This window comes from Arachis hypogaea, chromosome 16 (assembly GCF_003086295.3).
Source record: "Arachis hypogaea cultivar Tifrunner chromosome 16, arahy.Tifrunner.gnm2.J5K5, whole genome shotgun sequence".
NCBI lineage: Eukaryota > Viridiplantae > Streptophyta > Magnoliopsida > Fabales > Fabaceae > Arachis > Arachis hypogaea.
In genome coordinates, this window is record NC_092051.1 from 105,909,468 (window position 1) to 105,927,598 (window position 18,131).

General features: G+C 39.3%; 1 protein-coding gene and 1 non-coding gene across 2 annotated transcripts; both read right to left on the reverse strand.

The window, feature by feature from the left end:
* Window positions 1-5,889: 5,889 nt before the first annotated feature.
* Window positions 5,890-6,582, reverse strand: LOC112757321 (uncharacterized). Its single transcript, XM_025805911.1, has one exon. The coding sequence runs from the start codon at window positions 6,580-6,582 to the stop codon at window positions 5,890-5,892; it is 693 nt and encodes a 230-aa protein (XP_025661696.1).
* An 11,031-nt stretch (window positions 6,583-17,613) lies between these two features.
* LOC112761459 (small nucleolar RNA R71) lies at window positions 17,614-17,721 on the reverse strand. Its single transcript, XR_003181854.1, has one exon. It is a non-coding gene; the product is annotated as a small nucleolar RNA R71 (small nucleolar RNA).
* Window positions 17,722-18,131: the final 410 nt, after the last annotated feature.

Here is an 18,131-nt window from a genome sequence, read left to right on the forward strand (position 1 = left end):
TTAATCAAAATTAATTAAATATATCTCGTGCTGCTCCTTGGACAATTAGGGACCACCAATTTCGTTAAGGGTGGCGCCAAACATGGCGTTGAATTAATGAAGAAAGAGAAAAACAACCAAAAGACACCAAATTTAAAATTTTTAGATCTAAAACACTAAGTTTCCAAAAATTATAAAGAAAAACACCTAAAGACACCAAACTTAAAATTTTAAAGATCAAAACAAGAACAATTTGAAGATCAAGAAGAACACTGATGAGAGGAAAAATGCCGGTCAAGAATTCCTGAAAAATATTTTCTAAAACAGCGTTGCAAGTACAGTCTTAACCGACGACATTTTCACTATCAATTTAAATTATGTCACAATTAATAATATATAACCGGGAGTAGAATCCCGGGTCGTTTCCCTAAGAGTTGATACAGGATTCAAATTATTGGTTAGGATTTTTCTGACTATTTTCGGAATTTGAGAACAGAAAAATAAATAACTAGAAATTAAAGCAATGAATGAATAACAAGAGGTGATATGTATTTAAAATAAAAGGCCTTGGTTAGAGGAGAGAATTAGAGTTTCTATCCTTGTTGTCTTTCCCAAGTATAATAGTAAAGGTTCATTGCTCCCATTTATTTATCCTCTAACAATTGAAGGAAAGTCAAGTGGTTGTCACTAACTCTAACTCACAAGTCCTAGTCACTCTATGGGGGAGGGCTAGAGTTGGTGAAAATCGAGTTAGCCAGCAATCCCCAATTATAGATTAATACTTGAGTATCACAACTCAAGGGTTTCCAATTACTCACTCCCAACCATGTTGGGAGTTTTACTCCATTAATATGAATGCCATTTTCACAAACACATAATAGAAGTAAATAAAAGACATGATAAATATGAAAAATTAATTAAATCAAAATTGGCACGAACAATAATTAACACGAATCAAACAAGCAACAAAAATAAACATAAAAATACTCCAATGCATTAATAAGATTCAAAAGTGACAAGATCCAAATCTGAATTCAATAATCAAATGGAAAAGAGTAAATAAGGGAATTTAAGAAGAAACTAGGAACAAAATGATGAGGAATGAAGGCAACAGCAACTCTCTCAAGATCCAATTCGAAGATAAAACTCAGAATGTCAAAACCCTAGAGAGAAGTAGTAGTTTCTCTCAGTAGAATTCAAAACTAATCAAAAATTAAAGTGAAAAGTGAAGTGTGGTCAGTCTCTGCTCCATCCCTATCTCTAGTCTGTATTTTCGGGCTTGGATCTGGGTCTAAATCAGCCCAGAAATTACTCTCAGCGAGTTCTGTTAAGTACAGCACGTATCGCTCTGTCACGCGTATGCGTCAGCCACACGTACGTGTCGCTGAACTTCTACGCTGGTCACGCATACGCGTCAGGCACACGTACGCGTCACTGAAAGACGCTCCAGGTCACGCGCACGCAAAATTCATGCGTGCGCGTCGCTCCTCGCTTCTCAACTCTTTAGTTTCTTATGTTCCTTCCACTTTAACATGCTTCATCTTCATCCTTTAATCCATTCATGCCCTGTAAACCTAAAAACACTTAACAAACACATCACGGTATCGAATGATAATAAAGGAGAATTAAAATTAACAATTTTAAGGCCTAGGAAGCATGTTTTCAATCATAGCACAAAATTAGGAAGGAAACTTAAAAACATGCAATTTACATGAATAAGTGTGAGATAGCTGATAAAACCCATTCAATTCAGTCCAAAATATATCATAAAATAGTGGTATATCAAATCTCCCCACATTTAAAAATTAACATGTCCTCATGCTAAGCTCAATGAAAACAAAATAGTGAAGGGAAAATAGTAAGACTTATGCAATGCAATTTATCTATAAGAATGCAACTACATGCTAAATGCTTCTACCTACTTGGTTAAAAGTAAACAAATTCTCCAATACAAACATAACTGGATTCCACTAATTCAAATCACACAATAAAGGACAAGTAAACTTGTAAGAAGAAAGCTCATGAAAGCCGGGAACAAATTCTAATCACTCTAGTGTTTAAGGGTCGATTCTCTCGGTTCCCTACTAAGCTTGCTTTCTAAGACTTACTCTTCTTCTACCAATCAACAAAATTTAATGCATAAATACACATATCAAGAGGTCTTTTCGAAGGTTGTAATGGGGTTAGGGTCAAGGTAGGAATGTATTTGGTTAAGTGGACTAAAATCCGGATTCTTGATTAACCTAAACTTCCTACCTAACTTAAGACATTCCATGTTATCAAAATGCAAAGCCTAGCCACCCATTAACTATTTTTCCACAAATCATATGCATTAGTTCACTTATTATCCTTGGGACATTTTGTCCCCTTTTTATTGCTTATCTTTTTCTTTTCTTTTCCTTATTATTCATATTTTTTTTCTTTTTTTGTTCTTCTTTTTTTTTTCAGTGAGTTAATGCATATAAGTAATGTGCTGGATGCATGAACAAGTACCCAAACCGTTTTCACATTCTTATATAGGAATATAAAATATCCAATTTCCTATCCAAGTATTTTCCAAACCCAAATTCCCCACACTTAGTTCATATGCACTCTCACTATTCTAAGCTAACAAAGGATTCAAATTAGGGACATTTATTGTTTTCTGCTTAGAGTTAATGATGTGCTAAAATAAAGAATAAATGGGATAAAATAGGCTCATTATTGGGTTACAAAGGGAAATAAAAGGGTAAGGCCATATGAGTATGTGAGCTATAGTGAAACAAGGCCTCAATCACATAAGTGTATACATACATCAAACAATGGAAATATAGAATCAAGCAAGACAAAGATCACAATTTTAGAGAGAACAACACACACCAAAATAAAATATTGGTTGATAAGATGCAACCAATCAAATAGGTTCAAATTCTCACTAGTTTTGTGTGTTCGAGCTCTAAACCATGTTCCAAATATAAATTCCTTCAAACAAGTTCAACAAAAAGTTTTTTAAATTAGTGAAATGCTGTAAAGCGGTGTCTTATAAAAGAATTTATCACTTCAACCAAGTAGTACCTAAATGCAAGCAACAAACTAATCAAGCAATTTATCCTATCTAACAAAAGAAAATTAAAATATTGGTGTTGAGAGAGAGTTGTTACCTTCGGGAGTCAGTTACCAACCTCCCCACACTTAATGCTTGGAACGGTCCTTCATGCCATCAGTGATGAGCAAAGTGGGGTTGGAATCATCACTCCCACTGTTTAGTTTGTCATGGCTCTCCATGATGTTATTTGAAGTAGATTCTGGGGTATCGGGCTCTTCCGGAGGTGGGTGAGTACAATTAACGAGCTCCTTCAAGTAGTTGTATCGGCGCTTGTTGCAGCGCTCAATTTGCTCAATCCGCCGGCCTTGCCGGTCTAAATTCTCAAGGATCTCAAGTAGCAACTGATTGGAGGGTGGTGGTGGTGCATGTGGTGTGGATGATGGTGGGGCAGAAAATGAAGGGGCGTTGAAGGATGGGTCTTTATTCCGGCTCACATATGGCCCTGGAGGTCTGATATATTTTCCATTCGGGACGAATTCGTCGTCCCTAGGAATCATGGTCCTCGTATCCCCAACCCGATAAGAGACTCCCGCTGTAGATACCAAGTCTATAACTAATGCTGAAAAAAGTAGGTTGCCCGTGATTCGCACCCGGCCCATAGCCTGTCGGATAAGTCGTGGCAAGTTGAGAGGTTTCTTTGTGAGAATGCACCAGACGAGAACGGCCATGTCAGCAGTGAAAGTAGACTCATGAGTGCTCGAAAATATGTAATGGGACATGATCTGTGCCTACACTCGAGCCTCCAAAGTGAGTGCTTGGGCGGAGATGCTCTTGGGTCGAGTCCGGTATTGCCCATAGATCCAATCGCTGTTAGGTTGGGCGATGACTCTATGGACACTGTGCCAGTCAAACTGGAATGTCTGGCACTCAAGCTGTGCCTCTTGATAGGAATCCATCCCCTCCAAACTAGGTAAGAGATAAAGTACTTTCTGAATGGCACCTTCTGAGACAGGGACTTGCTTTTGGTGCACAAAGACTTACTAAAGGGTAGGCGAGTGATAGTTGGCGTAGAATTCAACTACCCAAGAGAGATTAGCTTCTTGCGGCGGCCTCTTTAAGAATTCTCACTGTCTCCTTTCAATGCAGGGCACCACAAATTCAACGAAGTGCGCTGGAAGAATGAGCAGGGGCTCATTGTGGTAGTTTCTCTCTGCTAAGACGGGGAACATCCGCTCACAATAGCGGTTAGTGAATCGTGCGGAGTCCCGTGCGGGAAATTTCTTCTCTGCTTCATCAACTCGGATGGTCCTCTTCACCCGCTTAGTAGGTGGCTTGACCCTTGAGGATGGTTGCACCTTAGCTGGTGCTCTTTTAGTTCCCTTCTTTGTCGGTGTCTTGTTAGAAGCCATCTCTTTTCCTCTCTTGATGGCTATCCTGAAAAAGGAAGAAAAAGAAGGAATATTAAACTGAGAAAAATAAACACCGAAAGTAAGAAAGTACAAGTGATAATGAATGCCAGAGAAAAAGAAAGTGTCTTAAATACCTGGTAGCTACAATATGCAAGTAAGACATCAATTAAAATCATGAAGGCATATCACTAACAACTAGATGCAAGAGGTATAAAAGCATGCAAGTGACAAGCACGAGAAGAACAGCTCAAGCATCAATATCAACAAGAATAATCACATGTAACAAAATAATGAGCACTTTTATGATGAAAATGAATGAATACGAAACTCAATACACATGGATTGCAAGGGTTGTGAAAAAGAAGCATTAAGGTGCAAGAATAAGATGGAAAATAAATCAAGATACCATGAGAGTTTTTTCACAAACACTTGGTGTGCAAATTAAAAATAGGAAGTAAGGTAATCAATCCAAGTGTATAGGAGACCCAAAATAGGATGCCAATTGTCAAAGCACACCTCATAACACAAACAAGCTAAGAAATAGCAAAATAATCACCCAAATAAAATTCCAATTCTAAAATAAAAATGCAAGAGAAAAGAATGAAAAAGAAATGACAAATAACAAAACTAATACGCAATTAAAAATAACTAAAATATTCAAGTGCAAGAAACAATAGAAGAATTAAAGAGTAGAAGAAAGGAAGAAAAGAAACCTTGAAAAGAAGATGAAAAGAGGGAGATAAATGGGAGTAAGAATGAGATAAGAGGGGTCAGAAGAGAAAAAGAAACGGAAAGGAAATTGTGGCTGCCGGAGTTTGTGGTCCGACGGTGGTGGTGGAGGGGGGAAGAAGGAAGAAGTAGAAATAAGGAAAGAAGAAGAGTGAAAGAAACGGAGGTCTGGGTAGCGCGTTGGTTTAATTGATTCGGCACTGTGGCGCATGTGCGTTGCCCACGCGTATGCATGGGTAAGCAGAAATCTCAGTGACGCGTACGCGTAAGTGCTCGTTGTGCCAAACGCACGATTCCAGCATAGTGCCGGCACAACTCTCGAGTTTTTGTACCAGAGTGCGCCGAATTGCCATACGATGCGTGAGCGTCACTCACATACACGTGTGAGATGGTGAAATTGCTGATGACGCGTACGCATGAGTCACGCGTACGCGTGAAGTGGGTTATGCGCCAGGCACCCCACCCGCACAGTTCCAGTCCAACTCTCGAGAAAATGTACGAGAGAGTGCCAGCATCCCCATGATGCGTGCGCGTCAATGACGCTTACGCGTGGGATGCTCCTTTTTTTTTTAAATAACTCAAAACAAAAGGGAAACATGCTTATGTGAAAATGATCAAAGGTAATGAATGAAACAAATATAAGCAAATAACTAAAATAGAACTATGAAAAAGGAAGATCATACCATGGTGGGTTGCCTCCCACCTAGCACTTTTCTTTAACGTCCTTAAGTTGGACGGTCCATAGGCTCAGTGCTCTTCTTTTGCTGGATCCTTCAAGAGGAAGATCTCTAGCTCCTTGTTGTTTTTCACTTTTGCACCATGGTACATCTTCAAATGGTGGCCATTGACTTTGAATAAGGTAGGGCTTGAGGGGTGACTTAGGTGGACAACTCCATACGGTTCCACCTTCTCCACCACGTAAGGTCCATCCCACCTTGACCTCAGTTTGCCCGGCATTAACCTCAACCTTGAGTTGTAGAGAAGGACTTGATCCCCAGCTATAAACTCTCTCCTTTTGATGTTCTTATCATGCACCGCCTTCACCTTTTCTTTGTAGAGCCTTGAGTTTTCATACGCTTCTAGCCGAAGGCACTCCAATTCCTCCAGCTGTAATTTTCTCTTAATTCCGGCTCCTCCTAATCCTGAGTTGTATTCCTTCACAGCCCAGTAAGCTTTGTGTTCCACCTCTATCGGAAGGTGACAAGCCTTTCCGTAGACTAGGCGAAACGGACTCATGCCGATAGGTGTCTTGTAAGCTGTCCGATAAGCCCATAGCGCATCTCCAAACCTAGAGCTCCAGTCCCTTCTATGAGGTTTAACAATCTTCTCGAGTATGCGCTTGATCTCTCTGTTAGACACCTCGGCTTGGCCATTTTTTTGGGGATGGTAAGTTGTTGTCACCTTGTGAATGATGCCATGTTTCTTCAACAAACCTGTCATTCTTCTGTTACAAAATGAGAGCCTTGATCACTCATGATTGCTCGTGGTGATCCAAAGCGACAAATAATATTATTCCAAACAAAAGAAACAACCACGTTAGAATCATCAGTACGGGTAGGAATTGCTTCCACCTACTTAGAAACATAATCAATATCTAACAGAATATATAAGAAACCATTCAAGTTTGGAAATGGACCCATGAAGTCAATACCCCGAACATAAAAAATTTCACAAAACAACATGAGTTGTTGGGGTATCTCATCCCTCTTGGATATGTTTCCAAACCTCTGGCATTAGTGGCAAGAGTCACAGAAAATATTAGCATCCTTAAAAAGTATGGGGCACCAAAATCCACAGTCTAAAATATTTCTTCGAGTTCTTTGAGGACCAAAGTGTCCACCACTCTTGGAAGAGTGGCATGCCTTTAAAATAGACTGGATTTCAGATTGTGGAACACACTTTCTAATTATTTGGTTAGCACCATATCTCCACAAATATGGGTCATCCTATATGTAATACTTGGACTCGCTCTTGAGCTTGTCCTTTTGATGCTTAGAAAAATTTGGAGGAAATGTACGATTAACCAAATAATTAGCTATGGGTGCATGGTGCACGAAATTGTGATCATCAACAATGGTGCCAAAGGACTTAGAGCTCTCAAACGTGAATCACACTTTGTCACAATTCCGCACAACTAACCAGCAAGTGCACTGGGTCGTCCAAGTAATACCTTACGTGAGTAAGGGTCGATCCCACGGAGACTGTCGGCTTGAAGCAAGCTATGGTCATCTTGTAAATCTCAGTCAGGCGGATTCAAAGGGTTATAGAGGATTGATAATTAAAAGATAAATAAAACATAAAGTAAAGATAGAGATACTTATGTAATTCATTGGTAGGAATTTCAGATAAGCGTATGAAGATGCTTTGTTCCTCTTGAACCTCTGCTTTCCTATTGCCTTCTTCCAATCATTTATACTCCTTTCCATGGCAAGCTTTATGTTGGGCATCACCGTTGTCAATGGCTACTTTCCATCCTCTCAGTCAAAATGTTCCAAATGCGCTGTCACCGCACGGCTAATCATCTGTCGGTTCTCGATCATGTTGGAATAGGATCCATTGATCCTTTTGCGTCTGTCACACGCCCAACAATCGCGAGTTTGAAGCTCGTCACAGTCATCCCTTCCCAGATCCTACTCGGAATACCACAGACAAGGTTTAGACTTTTCGGATCTCAAGAATGACCGCCAATAATTCTAGCCTATACCACGAAGGTTCTAATCTTAGATTAGAAACCCAAGAGATACACATTCAAGCTTATTTGCATGTAGAACGGAAGTGGTTATCAGTCACGCGATCATAGGTGAGAATGGTGATGAGTGTCACATAATCATCACATTCATCATGTTCTTGGGTGCGAATGAATATCTTGGAGAAGAAATAGACTTGAGTTGAATAGAAAAACAATAGTACTTGTATTAATTCATGAAGAACAGCAAAGCTCCACACCTTAATCTATGGTGTGTAGAAACTCCACCGTTGAAAATACAAAAGTGATAATGGTGTAAGCATGGCCAAATGGCCAGCCTCCAAGTTCTAGGGACTAAATGTCCAAAGATGTGTATACAATAGCAAAAGGTCCTATTTATAGAGAACTAGTAGCCTAGGGTTTACAGAAATTAGTAATTAATGCAGAAATATTCTTCCGGGCCCACTTGGTGTGTGCTTGGGCTGAGCATTGAAGCTTCCATGTGTAGAGACTTTTCTTGGAGTTAAACGCCAGCTTTTGTGCCAGTTTGGGCGTTTAACTCCAGCTTTTGTGCCAGTTCTGGCGTTAAACGCCAGAATTCTTGAGCTGACTTGGAACGCCTGTTTGGGCCATCAAATCTCGGACAAAGTATAGACTATTATATATTTCTGGAAAACCCAGGATGTCTACTTTCCAACGCAATTGAGAGCGCACCAATTGGGCTTCTGTAGTTCCAGAAAATATACTTCGAGTGCAGGGAGGTCAGAATCCAACAGCATTTGCAGTCCTTTTTCAGCCTCTGAATCAGATTTTTGCTCAGGTCCCTCAATTTTAGCCAGAAAATACCTGAAATCATAGAAAAATATACAAACTCATAGTAAAGTCTAGAAGAGTGATTTTTAAATAAAAACTAATAAAAACATAATAAAAACTAACTAAAACATACTAAAAACATACTAAAAACAATGCCAAAAAGCGTATAAATTATCCGCTCATCACAATACCAAACTTAAATTGTTGCTTGTCCCCAAGCAACTAAAAATCAAATAGGATAAAAAGAATAGAATGTACAATGAATTCCAAAAACATCTATGAAGATTAGTATTAATTAGATGAGTGGGGCTTTTAGCTTTTTGCTTCTGAACAGTTTTGGCATCTCACTTTATCCCTTGAAGTTCAGAATGATTGGCATCTATAGGAACTCAGAATCCAGATAGTGTTATTGATTCTCCTAGTTAAGTATGTTGATTCTTGAACACAACTACTTTATGAGTCTTGGCCGTGACCCAAAGCATTTTGTTTTCCAATATTACCACCGGATACATAAATGCCACAGACACATAACTGGGTGAACCTTTTCAGATTGTGAGTCAGCTTTGCTAGAGTCCCCAATTAGAGGTGTCCAGAGCTCTTAAGCACACTCTTTTTGCTTTTGGACCACGACTTTAACCGCTCAGTCTCAAGTTTTCACTTGACACCTTCACGCCACAAGCACATGGTTAGGGATAGCTTGGTTTAGCTGCTTAGGCCAGGATTTTATTCCTGTGGACCCTCCTATCCACTGATGCTCAAAGCCTTGGATCCCTTTTTTTCACCCTTGCCTTTTGGTTTTAAGAGCTATTGGCTTTTTCTGCTTGCTTTTTCTTTCTCTCTTTTTTTTTCGCATATATCCTTTTTTTCTGCAAGCTTTTCACTGCTTTTTCTTGCTTCAAGAATCAATTTTATGTTTTTTCAAATTATCAAATAATATTTCTCCTTTTCCATCATTCTTTCAAGAGCCAACAATTTTAACATTCATGAATCAACAGTATCAAAAATATGCACTGTTCAAGCATTCATTCAGAAAGACAAAAGTATTGCCACCACATCAAAATAATTAAACTGTTTTAAAATTCGAAATTCATGCACTTCTTTTTCTTTTTCAATTAAAAACATTTTTCATTTAAGAAAGGTGATGGATTCATTTTCATTGCTTTAAGGCATAGACACTAAGACACTAATGATCATGTAATAAAGACACAAATATAAATAAACATAAAGCATAATTGTCGAAAAACAGGAAAATAAAGAACAAGGAAATAAAAGAACGGGTCCACCTTAGTGATGGCAGCTTGTTCTTCCTCTTGAAGATCTTATGGAGTGCTTGAGCTTCTCAATGTCTCTTCCTTGCTTTTGTTGCTCCTCTCTCATGGTTCTTTGGTCTTCTCTAATTTCATGGAGGAGGATGGAATGCTTTTGGTGCTCCACCCTTAGTTGTCCCATATTAGAACTTAATTCTCCTAGGGAGGTGTTGATTTGCTCCCAATAGTTTTGTGGAGGAAACTGCATCCCTTGAGGCATCTCAGGGATTTCATGGTGAGGAATTTCCTCATGTTCATGAGTGGGATCTCTTGTTTGCTCCATCCTTTTCTTAGTGATGGGCTTATCCTCATCAATGAGGATGTCTTCTTCTATGTCAATTCCAGCTAAATTGCAGATGTGACAAATGAGGTGAGGAAAGGCTAACCTTGCCAAAGTAGAGGGCTTGTTCGCCACCTTGTAGAGTTCTTGGGAGATAACCTCATGAACTTCTACTTCCTCTCCAATCATGATGCTATGGATCATGATGGCTCGGTCTATAGTAACTTCAGATCAGTTGCTAGTGGGAATGATCGAGCGTTGGATGAACTCCAACCATCTCCTAGCCACGGGCTTGAGGTCATGCCTTCTTAGTTGAACCGGCTTCCCTTTTGAATCTCTCTTCCATTGGGCGCCCTCTTCACAGATGTCCATGAGGACTTGGTCCAACCTTTGATCAAAGTTGACCCTTCTAGTGTATGGGTGTGCATCTTCTTGCATCATGGGCAAGTTGAATGCCAACCTTACATTTTCCGGACTAAAATCTAAGTATTTCTCCCGAACCATTGTAAGCCAATTCTTAGGGTCCAGGTTCACACTTTGATCATGGTTCTTGGTGATCCATGCATTGGCATAGAACTCTTGAACCATTAAGATCCCGACTTGTTGAATGGGGTTGGTGAGAACTTCCCAACCTCTTCTTCGGATCTCATGTCGGATCTCCGGATATTTGCCCTTTCTGAGCTTAAAAGGGACCTCGGGGATCACCTTCTTCTTGGCCACAACTTCATAGAAGTGGTCTTGATGCACCCTTGAGATGAATCTCTCTATCTCCCATGACTCGGAGGTAGAAGCTTTTGCCTTCCCTTTCCTCTTTCTAGAGGTTTCTCTGGCCTTAGGTGCCATAAATAGTTATGGAAAAATAAAAAGCAACGCTTTTACCACACCAAACTTAGAAGGTTTGCTTGTTCTCGAGCAAAAGAAGAAAGAAGAGAATGGAAGAAGAAGAAATAGAGGAGATGGAGGGGGCTTAGTATTTCGGCCAAGGGGGAGAAGTAGTGTGTATGTTGTGTGAAAATGAAGGAGTGAAGATGGGTTTATATAGGAGTGGAGAGGGGGGTATGGTTTGGCCATTATGGGTGGATTTGGGTGGGAAAGTGGTTTGAATTTGAATGGTGAGGTAGGTGGGGTTTTATGAAGGATGGATGTGAGTGGTGAAGAGAATGATGGGATTTGATAGGTGAGGGTTTTTGTGGAAGAGGTATTGAGGTGATTGGTGAATGGGTGAAGAAGAGAGAGAGAGAGGTGGGATAGGTGGGGATCCTGTGGGGTCCACAGATCCTGAGGTGTCAAGGATATCTCATCCCTGCACCAAGTGGTCTGCAAAAATGCCCCTCTCTGCCAATCCTGGCGTTAAACACCAGGCTGCTGCCCATTTCTGGCGTTTAACGCCAGCTTCTTGCCCATTCCTGGCATTAAATGCCAGTCTAGTGCCCATTTCTGGCGTTAAACGCCCAGAATGGTGCCAGACTGGGCGTTTAACGCCCATTCTGCTACCCTTACTAGCGTTTAAATGCCAGTAAGTTTCTCCTCCAGGGTGTTCTATTTTTCATTCTGTTTTTCAGTCTGTTTTTGCTTTTTCAATTGTTTTTGTGACTTCACATGATCATCAACCTACAGAAAACATAAAATAACAAAAGAAAATAGAAATTTAATATAGATAATTAAAGATTGGGTTACCTCCCAACAAGCGCTTCTTTAATGTCTATAGCTTGACAGTGGGCTCTCATGGAGCCTCACAGATGTTCAGAGAAATGTTGGAACCTCCCAACACCAAACTTAGATTTTGAATGTGGGGGTTCAACACCAAACTTAAAGTTTGGTTGTGGCCTCCCAACACCAAACTTAGGGTTTGACTGTGGGGGCTCTGTTTGACTCTGTATTGAGAGAAGCTCTTCATGCTTCCTCTCCATGGTTACAGCGGGATATCGTTGAGCTTTAAACACAAGGGAGTCTTCATTCACTTGAATAATCAATTCTCCTCTGTCAACATCAATCACAGCTTTTGCTGTGGCTAGGAAGGGTCTGCCAAGGATGATGGATTCATCCATACACTTCCCAGTCTCTAGGATTATGAAGTCAACAGGGATGTAGTGGCCTTCAGCCTTTACCAAGACATCCTCTACAAGTTCATAAGCCTGTTTCTTTGAATTGTCTGCCATCTCTAGTGAGATTCTAGCAGCTTGTACCTCAATGATCCCTAGCTTCTCCATTACAGAGAGAGGCATAAGGTTTATACTTGACCCCAAGTCATACAGAGCCTTCTCAAAGGTCATGGTGCCTATGGTACAAGGGATTGAGAATTTTCCGGGGTCTTGTCTCTTCAGAGGTAATTTCTGCCTAGTCAAGTCATCCAGTTCTTTGATGAGCAATGGAGGTTCATCCTCCCAAGTCTCATTACCAAACAACTTGGCATTTAGCTTCATGATTGCTCCAAGGTACTTAGCAACTTGCTCTTCAGTAACATCTTCATCCTCTTCAGAGGAAGAATACTCATCAGAGCTCAAGAATGGCAAAAGTAAATTCAATAGAATCTCTATGGTCTCTTTTTGGATTCTCTTCTGTATTGCTTGGGAGAATACTAGGAGGGAGTTCAGTAATTTTCTTACTCAGCTGACCCACTTGTGCCTCCAAATTTCTAATAGAGGACCTTCTTTCAGTCATGAAACTTTGAGTGGTTTTGATTAGATCAGAGACAATGGTTGCTAAGTCAGAGTGGCTCTGCTTAGAATTCTCTGTCTGTTGCTGAGAAGATGATGGAAAAGGCTTGCTATTGCTAAACCTGTTTCTTCCACCATTATTGTTGTTGAAACCTTGTTGAGGTCTCTATTGATCCTTCCATGAGAGATTTGGATGATTTCTCCATGAAGGATTATAGGTGTTTCCATAGGGTTCTCCCATGTAATTCACCTCTTCCATTGCTGGGTTCTCAGGATCATAAGCTTCTTCTTCAGAGGAAGCTCCCTTAGTACTGCCTGTTGCTGCTTGCATTCCAGACAGACTCTAAGAAATCATATTGACTTGATGAGTCAATATCTTATTCTGAGCCAATATGGTATTCAGAGTATCAATCTTAAGAACTCCTTTCTTCTGGTTTGTCCCATTATTCACAGGATTCCTTTCAAAAGTGTACATGAATTGGTTATTTGCAACCATTTCAATGAGTTCCTGAGCTTCTGCAGGTGTCTTCTTCAGATGAAGAGATCCTCCAGCAGAGCTATCCAATGACATCTTGGACAGTTCAGACAGACCATCATAGAAGATTCCTATGATACTCCATTCTGAAAGCATGTCAGAAGGGCACCTTCTGATCAATTGCTTGTATCTTTCCCAAGCGTCATAGAGGGATTCACCTTCCTTCTGTCTGAAGGTTTGGACTTCCACTCTAAGTTTACTCAATTTTTGAGGTGGAAAGAACTTTGCCAAGAAGGCATTGACTAGCTTTTTCCAAGAGTTCAGGCTTTCTTTAGGTTGTGAGTCTAACCATGTCCTAGCTTTGTCTCTTACAGCAAAAGGGAAGAGCATAAGTTTGTAGACTTCAGGGTCAACCCCATTGGTCTTGACAGTGTCATAGATTTGCAAGAATTCTGCTAAGAACTGATGAGGATCTTCCAATGGAAGTCCATGAAACTTGCAATTCTGTTGCATTAGAGAAACTAATTGAGGCTTAAGCTCAAAGTTGTTCGCTCCAATGGCAGGGATTGAGATGCTTCTCCCATAGAAGTCGGGAGTAGGTGCAGTAAAGTCACCAAGCACCTTCCTTGCATTATTGGCATTGTTGTTTTCAGCTGCCATTGTTTCTTCTTCTTTGAAAAGCTCTGTTAGGCCCTCTAGAGAGAATTGTGCTTTAGCTTCTCTTAGCTTTCTCTTCAAGGTTCTTTCAGGTTCAGGATTAGCTTGAACAAGTATGCCTTTATCTTTGCTCCTGCTCATATGAAAGAGAAGAGAACAAGAAAGTAGGAAATCCTCTATGTCACAGTATAGAGATTCCTTGAGGTGTCAGAGGAAAAGAAGAATAGAAGGAGGAGGTAGATAGAAGAGAATTCGAACTTATCAAGAGGGATAGAGTTTGAATTGCACCTTGAGGAGGAGTGTTAGTCCCTTAAATAGAAGGATGTGAGAAGAGGGGAAGAATTTTCGAAAATAAATTAAAAGATTTTGAAATAATAAAAAGAAATTTGAAAATTTGATTGAGATTTTCGAAAATTAAGATTGGGAAAGAAATTAAGTGATTTTTGAAAAAGATTTTGAAATTAGAAATAAAAAAGATACGATTGAGAGTTAATTTTGAAAAGGATGTGATTGAAAAGATATGATTGAGAATATATGATTGAAAATCAATTTTAAAAAAAGAAAGTTTTAAAATTAAAGTTGATTACTTGACTAAAAAGAAATTAAAAGATATGATTCTAAAAATTTAAAATTTGATCCTTTCTTAATAGGCAAGTAACAACTTGAAAATTTTGAAATAAATCATTAATTATAGCAAGGATTTTCGAAAATAAAAAAAATGGAAAGAAATTGATTTTAAAGAGATATGATTGAAAATATATGATTTGAAAAAGATTTAATTTTGAAAAATTATGAAAATTTGAAAAAGATTTGAATTAAAAACAAAATCTTTCCTCTAGTGTCATGCTGGCGTTTAACGCCCAAAATCCTATCTTTTTGGGCGTTAAACGCCCAGCCAGGTACCCTGGCTGGTGTTTAAACGCCAGTTTTCCTTCTTCATTGGGCGTTTTGAATGCCTAATTTTTTCTGTTTAATTCCTCTGCTGAATGTTCTGAATCTTCAATTCTCTGTATTATTGACTTGAAAAGACATAATTTTGAAAATATTTTTGAATTTTTAATGATGAAAAACAATAAAAAATGCAACTAAGATCAAATAAACAATGCATGCAAGACACCAAACTTAAAAATTGACACTAAAATACATAAAATATTTTTTATTTTTATGATTTTATAAATTTTTTTTGTGATTTTTCGAAAATCATATGGAAAAGAGAATAAAGAGATTCAAAACTTTTTAATAAGAATTCCAGGAATCATGCAATGTTAGTCTAAAGCCTCAGTCTAAAAAGATTAGACATGGCTAGCCAAGCTTCAGCAGGACATTACATTCAGCAGCTAAATTGAAGAGAATCAATCAGCTTTTGTGATGATAAGAACATCACCTTGAAACTCTAGAATTCATTCTTAAAAATAAAAAGAAAAGTACCTAATCTAAGCAACAAGATGAACCGTGATAAGCCACTATTTTATAGTTTATATTGTGTTTAATTGTGTGGTTTTGTCATGATCCTTACCAACTTATTCATCAATTTAGCATGCATTTAGATTTCCTTCCTGAATTTAGTACATGTTTGAAAATTGCTTCCTAGAGACTTTAATTATTTAATTTTAATTCTCTTTTATTCCATTCGATGCCGTGATCTGTGTGTCAAGTGTTTCAGGCTTTATAGGGCATGAATGAGATGGAGGTCGGAGAGGAAGCTAGCAAAAATGGAAGGAACACAAGAATTTGAGGAGATAACCAGCGAGAAGTGACGCGGTCGCATAGCTCACGCGACCGCGCGAAGGAGCGCCAAATTGCAGTGACGCAGCCGCATGGCTTGCGCGGCCACGCGAATTGAAAAGCGCAAGCGACGCGGTAGCGTGGACGACGCGAACGCGTGGAGAGGAAAAAGCGCAAGCGACGCGTCCGCATGGACGACGCGATCGCGTGACATGTGCGATCTGCATAATCTGCAGAATTCGCTGGGGGCGATTTTGGACCTTATTTTGGCCCAGTTTTCGGCCCAGAACAGCAGACTAGAGTCAGAGAATATGCAGAAACAACACATACATACATTCAGTAGTTTTAGATCTAGTTTTTTACTCTCTCTTAGGTTTTTTCTCTCTCTAGTTTTTAGAATTTTGATTTTCAATTGGCCTTAGAATTGGAACATTGAGAAGAGTTATTTCCTCATCAAGACTTCATCATTCTAGTTTGTTCTCTTAACTTGGTTTTATTCTTCCATGTTCTTCGCTATGTTCAATTTTTTCATTCAGATACTTTTATGATTAATTAATGCAAGGATTATTTCCTTTTAATTCAATTTCAATTCCAATAATCATGTCTTCTTTTAATTCCCTTTTATGTGTTATGGATTTATTACTTACAATGCGTGAGTAGTTTCATTACTTGATGGGGAATTGATTGAAAAGGAACTCTTGAGTTGGAAGGATTGAAAGGAAAATTGTAATTGGGTGAATTGTTGAATTGCTATCCTGTCACCAACGCCAATCCCTTTGAACTAAGTGGGTTATAACTCGTGAACGGATCTAGTAATCCAACTTGTTTGACTTTCCCTTACCTAGTAAAGGATAACTAAATAGAGTAACCGTTAATTATAAATCAATCTAAAAAATCACTCCATCAATGATAGAGATTCTAACTAATCAATTCCCAGTCAAGGCTTTTATTCATATCATTTAATTTCCCTCAGTTTACATTCCAATTTACTTACCTCAATTTCTTCGAACCTTTGATTAATAAGATAGCACCCTTCTCTGCAACTCGTTGGGAGACGACCTGGGACTTAAAACTCCCAGTAATTTTGATTTAAACTCTTTGTGACACATTTCTAAATTGATAGGCAGATTTTCGGTGAATTAAGAACTATACTTGCAACGTATCAATTTTAATAATTTTTTAATTCATCAGCTTCTGCTTCCCATCAATTTTTGGCGCCGTTGCCGGGGAGTTGCAATAGAGTGCTAATTTTATTAATTAGAATTTATTTATTTTCATTTTATTTAATTTTGCTACTATGAGCTGCATGTTTCTTCCGTCAAATGACACGTTCACTTCCTGATCCGCGCTTGCTAATATTCAATCCTGAAATTGAAAGAACAATTTCATGAATAAGGCGAGAACAGCGTAGGTTAGCCCGCTCTGAGGGCGGATCTGAAAGTGAATCTGAGGAAGAAACCTGCCCCCGTTCTACTGATTCGGTTGTTTTACGTGCAGAAAACATGGCAGCTAGAAGAGTTACCATTCAGGAGGAAGGAGCTCCTGATTTTACAATGCAACCGTTTCAAGCGCATCATCCAGCGGTAGCTACAGATTTTGAAATAAAGACCGCACTGTTAAATTTGATGCCCAAGTTTCATGGCCTACCTGCTCAAGAGCCTATCAAGCACTTGAGAGATTTCCAGGCAGCCTGTTCTACTGTCAGGCGTGATGGTACTGATGAAACTTCAATTCTGCTGAAAGCTTTTCCGTTCTCTCTTGAGAGAAAAGCAAGAGAGTGGTACTACACTCAACCTATAGCAAATGTATCCAACTGGGATACACTCAGAAAGGAGTTTCTAGAGAAATTCTTTCCATCTGAAGTTACTGATAAACTGAGGAAGGATATCTCTACAATTGTTCAGGATGACAATGAGACTCTCTTTGAATACTGGGAGCGCTTCAATAATCTTCTGGAAGCATGCCCCCACCACATGATTGACAAGATCGTGCTACTCAGCTATATCACACAAGGTATGAGGCCCCAAGATAAGACCACATTGGAAAGTGCCAGCAATGGGTCTATGAAGAAGTACAAGACCACTGATGAAGCTTGGCAATTGATCAGTGATTTAGCTGAATCTACTCGAAACCACAGACAGAAGCAAGGCCGTTCAAAAGCCGTTGCAGAAGTATTTTTTGGCAGAGAGACTGCTGCTCTAACTCAAAGCATTTGTGAGATGACCAACCTGCTGAAGCAAATGCAGTTGAATCAACAAGCTCAGCAAACTCAACCGCAGCAAAACCAACAACTAGTCCCACAAAGAATTTGCGGAATTTGTGCTGATTACAGCCATTACACTGATGAATGCCCGCAGCTCCAACAAGAAGACAACATGGTGGCATCCAC

Bases quoted from the DNA above. Each gene is read 5' to 3' on its own strand.
- LOC112757321 (XM_025805911.1), bottom strand. From the start codon at position 6,582: ATGACAGGTTTGTTGAAGAAACATGGCATCATTCACAAGGTGACAACA.